The sequence below is a fragment of the Asparagus officinalis genome, unplaced genomic scaffold (assembly GCF_001876935.1).
Source record: "Asparagus officinalis unplaced genomic scaffold, Aspof.V1 AsparagusV1_Un625, whole genome shotgun sequence".
NCBI lineage: Eukaryota > Viridiplantae > Streptophyta > Magnoliopsida > Asparagales > Asparagaceae > Asparagus > Asparagus officinalis.
In genome coordinates, this window is record NW_017972887.1 from 11527 (window position 1) to 18509 (window position 6983).

At 35.0% G+C, this 6983-nt stretch overlaps 1 protein-coding gene across 1 annotated transcript; it reads right to left on the minus strand.

Moving 5' to 3' along the window:
- Positions 1–483: 483 nt before the first annotated feature.
- On the minus strand, positions 484–3706 carry LOC109828005 (adenylosuccinate lyase-like). Its single transcript, XM_020395030.1, has 6 exons — positions 3524–3706; positions 2732–2848; positions 2481–2624; positions 2227–2328; positions 1352–1420; positions 484–739 (listed from the first exon to the last, which is right to left on the minus strand). Exons 1-6 carry the CDS (start codon positions 3704–3706, stop codon positions 506–508), a joined length of 849 nt encoding a protein of 282 aa, XP_020250619.1. The 3' UTR covers positions 484–505.
- Between the last annotated feature and the right edge of the window lie 3277 nt (positions 3707–6983).

A 6983-nucleotide genomic window follows, 5' to 3' on the forward strand; every position in this document is an offset into this window, starting at 1 on the left:
TCAATATAAAATTTGCAGTATGTATGCTACTCTGAAAAATGGATTACAACATATCTAAGAAGTTAGCGCCTACATGAACTCAAATCAACTCAAGGTCACAAATTACGGTAAGTTATAATCAAACAATAGTAAATAGCATGTTTAAAAACAGCCAATATAGATTACAATGAACTTAGTAATACATGGAAACATACTCGTGTTGCTTCTCCAGGATCCATTTCGAGTATTTGAAGCCTCATGCTTGCAATTTTCTTCCTCCAGGCCATTAGTAAAAGAACCAAATGAAACTGATTGCACCGGTCTAAAGACCACCCAACAATGCTACAAGCTTATTCAATTTCATTTTCCTTTTGTTAATTTACCCTTGCAAGCTTACACAATAATACAAACACAAACGGTTTGCGGTATCAACTGCCTTTGCTCATAACGAAAATGCAAAGAGGAAGTAACATGAACCACGAAGAGTTCAATTAGTAACTCGTTCATTCAACGTTTGTTTCAACGACTATAAAAGCCTGAACTCATTCACCAAATCCACATGATCGTAGATAGACTTAGACAACTTCTCTGCTTCTCCAATGTATGACTGGGGAGTCAAATTCAAGAGAACGCTCTTTGCTTCTTCTGGCAATTGCAAGCCATTAGTGAACTTTTGAATGCTCTCCTTGCTGACAACTCTTCCTCTTGTGAGATCCTTCAGCTTCTCATATGCCTCTGGGACTTTGTATCTGCACATAACCTAATGCAAGAAAACAAGAGAGAGTCCATCAGCAACAAGGATCTCTTTTAATCTTTAATATTATTGGTTATTTTGGTGTTGATTGAGCAAATGATACTCTTGATAGTATCTCGTTGGCAGATATTGTACTTTTATTGGAGGAAATATGGTGATCTCACGATGAAGCAGACTATCGTGCCATGATTTATTGCTAAGGTTAATTATCAAGTTATGGCTCTTGCTGCTAGAGAGATTATGTTGATTAAATACCTTCATCAGGAGATATATGTGTTTCTACCTCAGGCTATGGAAATACATCGTAATAATCAGGTTCTTGTTTATATTGCCAATGGTACAGATTAAGTCTCATGAGAACAAGAAGTGTATAAAGGTTGATTGTCACTTCATTATGAAATGATATTGAGCAAAATGTCACTTCACATGTCAATTCAAATAGATAAAATGCTGGGGGAGTTGGAATTAGATGTCCTATATCAAACCTTAAACAATACAACATACAAGCAGACCTTTGATATTACATCATATAACCAACAAAAGCAGAAAAAAGAAAATTTATACAAAAGCAGTCATAATAAAGTCTAAAGGAAAGTGCAGTGCACTGTCATGACTCACTGTTTGTATTGGTTCTGCAAGCACCTCCCACACCTGGTCCAGGTCTTCATTGAGATGAGACTTATTTACCTACACATGATGGGGAAGGAATAAAGAATTAAGAAACGAAGAGAGTTACAAAGCAGTGTAATTTCATGAGTCTATGTCATTATTAAATATGTAATTTAGAATGAGACATATTGATAGCACTGTATCAAAAATGTACAATCAAAGTATTATTACTTTAAAATAATGAGCTTTAAACTTCAAACTGATTTGGGCAAGTTTCAGAATAAACTTGATTAAATGTTAACATTGGGATTGTCTTTATACATCGGCAACATATTGAGCAAAAAAGGAGCTTTTGCCACTTTTAGATGTATCTTTCTTCGCATCAACTACTAGGACGTACAGACAGAATTTTTTCAAAAGAATCATGTCAGATATCATAGTTATGGATCCCAAATAATAGATCTAAAGGAAATTAAAAAGGATAGCAAAGACATAGTTCATACAATATTTTTGAGGGAAATGGTTAGTACAATTTTAGAAAAGAAATACTTATATAGAAAAAAACTTAAACATCCGTAAAAATCATATATATTATTAGATGGATGTAAATTGGATAGAAATTATGTTGACAGCAAGACAAGAATTCATCTTGAAATGGATCCTCCACATTTCTATGATCTTGTAATTAACAGAATTTAGCATCTTGCATTAGTGACGAATTCAAATTCAACATATGCCCAACCCAAATAGCTAAAGCAAGAATAGAATAAACAACATACATGAAGCAAAGAACGACAACAGCGGCACATTTCCTACCAATAACACATCTAGCTTTATATCTAACTCTCTAGTGATAACCATCTCATACAGATTTTACTACTAACCTGAAGCTTCTGGATTCCTTGTAGTGCACTTTTGTATGCCAAGAGAGAATACCCAGATCCAATACCCAAATTCCTCAAAACAGTGGAATCGGTCAAATCCCTCTGTCAATGATTACACATGCAATAAGTATAGTATCACTTTACCAGAATGAGACACTAAAGACGTGTTTTTTGAACTGTGATATAGCACTAAACTTCACATTAGGTACTCCTCAAGAACCATGAATAAAGGTGGAAAAGTAAATAATACACACCTGCATACGAGAGATGGGCAATTTCGAGCTAAGAGCAGATAAAATAGCATTAGCCAAACACAAGTTGCCCTCACTATTCTCAAAATCAATGGGATTAACTTTATGAGGCATAGTTGAAGATCCAATCTCCCCAGCCTTGGTCATCTAGAAAGCAAAATTATCATGAAATTGTTTAGTTCCAAATTGGAAGTTTGGGAGCTAAAATAGGTCCTAATATTTTAGGGGCATGTGGTCAAGCATAAGAAAGTTACCTGCTTAAAATAACCTAACGAAATATAGCTCCATATGTCCCGATCAAAATCAGTCAGGATGTTATTAAACTGAACAACTGCATTGAAAAGCCTTGCGATATAGTAATGCGGCTCAATCTGCACACGGAGCAAGCAACAGGCTCAGAAAGAGAGTATGCATGCAAGTCAAGTGTCATTCCATTCATAGGCCACATTGACGTAACCTTTCAGACAATACAAACTTAACAAAATTATTAGCTGGCGCTACAATTCCATTATTATTTATGCACTAACTGGTTGGTGTAGAATAGGCTAATTGATAAATGTACTGTAATTCCAAGATAGATGGATAACCTGCAAGTGTATCTACTTATTATCAAGCATGCACATGGTAGTATCTACTTACTATATGAATCACCTTTTGTAAACTCTTGAAACGTGAAATGGCAAAAAAAACCTACATTTCAGTCACCTGAGTCGAATGCAAAACTCATATTAAAGAAAATCCCAGGCTCTATTAGTTATACACTTATACAGTTTGTATAGTTGCCTAAATCTTCACAAGGACTGTTTACTAGTAAACTAGATCAAGCAGAGAACAAGGAATACAAGCAACAGTGTCAAAACAGGTAAATAAAGTACTCATCCCATTAATGAAACCTATCCAAGTCATCCACAAAGAAAAAACCATATCAAACTCGTCTATGCATTACTTAATTACGCAAAAAAAAATCCATCAAGCTGAAATGAATCAGATAGGTAAAACCTTGCAAAGAGAAAAGTAGTAGAAGTAAATAAACATGTCTGTGTCACATAAGGGTTGAAACCTAACCCCAAAGAGGTCACGAACTCAGCTGCAACAGTTGGCCAATCAATATCAGGATATGCAACTTTATGTGCATTGTAGTTTCCAACAGCTCCAGCACACTTGCCCAATAGTTGCACTTCTGTAAAGGTCTTCCCTACTTCACTTAGTATGAAAGAAAAATTTGTCATCTCCTTTCCCAAAGTAGTGGGTGAAGCAGGCTACAAAGGGAGTTAGAAGATATCAGAACTAAACCACATAAACCTATTACAAAAGCAAATCATTTATTCCTGTAGCATAACGATGAAAAATTATCAATATGATATTTCAGCTGCTTTGAGCAGTCAACTTAGTATATGTCCTCTTCTAATATTGGCCATGTCACGCCCCGGGCTGACAGGCCCATTGGTGCGGTACAAGCTGTGGGACCCAACATGTGTAACGTGTTGTTTGGCTCAATCCACTGCCAAAATCGACTAACCGATATTACACTTAAATAATTTAAACCACATAAATTCTCACTCATTTCCTGATGTGGGGCTAAATAGGAGTGTCACAAACACTCCACCTTACATAAGCGACTTCCTCATCGTGACATAACAATTGGCACATCCCGGTATCACTAGGCTATTTGGACTCTAGAGGTGGCTCCCGCCGCACTCACGCAATATAGCACTTAGCCCCGCATAACACTTAGGCCTCGTTTGGTACGTGGGAATGGGGTGGAATGGAATGGTCATTCTCACTTCTCATTCCTTCCTACCAAACACACCCTCTTTTTTGAAGTTAGAATGCACATTCCCACTTCTCATCAATTCTTACTTTATGTGGGAATGAGCATTCCTAATGAAATGATAGGGAATGGGCATTCCCACTTAAATGAGAATCAATAAAATATACAATTTTAAAATACGTCCATTCCCACTTCATTTTATAAATTACACTCAAACGTGAGAATGAGAATGACTATTCTATTCTCACATTAATTCAATCTCATCCCTTCTTCCATTCCATTCTCATTTGAGTCCATTCCCGCGTACCAAACGAGGCGTTAGTTCCACCCTTCCGACTTGCAACTGCTCTGATACAATTTGTCACGTCCCGGGCCGCCGGGCCCATTGGTGCAAAACAAGCCGTGGGACCCACTAAGTGTAACACGTTTGGCTCAACCCACTACCAAAATTGACTAGCTGATGTTACACTTAAATCTTGGGCTTACTTATTTAAGCAACTTAACTTCTCACTCATTTTCCGATGTAGGACTAAATAAGAGTGTGACAGGCCAGAAAAACAAAGACATGATTATATTATTTTTAACCTTCAAATTGAAAAGGTTCCATTTAATTTATTTCATAGCATCAAAGCTAAAAACTCATGAAGAAAGGAATGTAGAACATGTCCTGCAAACATATATGAACAAAGATAGACAGTATAAACTTTATCAAACCAGTAATTATACATGATGTATTAGCCCCATGTAGAAAATTCCTGAGTTTCAGCATGTAATCATTATTTAATTATTTCTATATAAGCCCCACCCACCCAAAAAAAAACTTAACTTTTGTATAAAAAAATTTCACCAAAATGACCAGCCAGAAATCTTTTGAGTTATTTCAACCAAAAAAGATCCACTACCAGGACATTAGGGAAAATTTCTTAGTGGAATATTACCCTGTGCACCTTAGATTAAGTTTAACTTTTTAAACCCAAGAGTACTTTGTTTTTCTTTGAGTACTCCCACTTCTCTAATCCTTCTCTAAACGTGCTCTTGTCAGTTGCATCCCTTCTCCAGTTGGGATAAATTTCATTAAGAATTTAGGATTGCTAAATAAATTAGTTCATGGAAATGAAAAAGAATTTTTCTTTTTCCTTGAAGCATTCTCTAAATTTTCTTAGTCTAATAGCTTCTGATTCTTTTTTTAAATCAATATATACAATAAACTATGTCCTTCTATGTGTAAACACAAATAAAAGGGAAATATAAGATTTTCAATTATGCTTTTATAGCATTAAAGTTTTTGTAGATAACATCTAATCAACAAAAAGTTGGTATTCCGTTATAACAAGAGTTAAAGTTTTTGTAGATAACATCTAATCAACAAAAAGTTGGTATTCCGTTATAACAAGAGTTGCCTCTCATATAGAACTGAAAATACATGTCCATGAGTGCGAGACAACGTGGAGATATGAGCATTTTCCTTCGATAATTTGCATATTGCATTCAACAACTCAATCATCACAGGAAATATGACAGTGTTGAACGCCTCCTTCAGTGCTAATGCATGGGCTAAATTATTTATATCCTCTGATGTACAAGCAAAATGGAAAAACTCCAGTACCTAAAAAAGATTTTTGTAGAATCTGATGACAAATATTAAGCATCAAATAAAATCTTTAAAATCACAGTTAGTCATAGTTATAAAAAGAGGAAGCATAGAGTACCCACAACAAGGAACATAAAAAACTCACCTCAGCAATCTCAGCATTGGATTGACATTTCTGTTTCAAGAAGTATTCCACTTCTTTAACATCGTGGTTAGTTACTTATTCAATCTTTTTCACTTCTAGAGCATCAGCTTTGCTGAAGCCACTAACTATACTTTTTAAATAAGACCTGGCATTCTCGCTAAAGCTTTGAACCTCCTTGATTTCAGGTATTTCTGATAATTTTAGTAACCATTTTACCTACAAAAGAATCGCTTCATATTAACATTTTGCACTAAGTAGCCAACATGAAAATAACTACAGTGGCCAGCTTTGTCAGATCATGATGGGTAATGGAGAAAGAGGTAAACCTTTTTTACTTGTAAGTTACCTCTTTCTCCATTACCCAAGACATGACTACACTATGACATGTTTTAATGAAGATTGCTACCTATATCAAAGCAGAGGCTGGACGTTTTGTCAGATTGTAAAAGAAAGCACACTAATAAGCATGACCTAAATAAACAATGTTCGATGGACTCATATAGAAACTGCTAATACTACATCATATGCAAATTTATTAGAAGAGGGATATTATTGTCAGATATACATATCAAATATAAATATTCCAACGGTTCACAGAACATTTTAGGCACAACTTTAAACCTTTAACTAAGGCTTTAAACCTTTTATCTAAATACCTAAGACATATTATGATTTGTAAGCCAGACGGAACAAGAATATCCAATCAACAACAACAGTTTCTTCATGCTTTACCAGAAACATTTCTTTATTATTCGCTACAAAAATGATTATATAATCTACATTTAAATATAAAACCATCATTCTTTAAAAAAACATAATGTAAGACTAACATTGTGCACCGGTGTTGAATAAAAAAATACTTATTAAATATGTATTCTTACAGGAGAATTTAATGAAAATTACCTCCACCATTACATGGTAACGGATTAACACATATTCACCAAAGAATGGATGCAAATCCTTGACTTTCTGCAAATATCGGCCATCTAAAGGTGATAA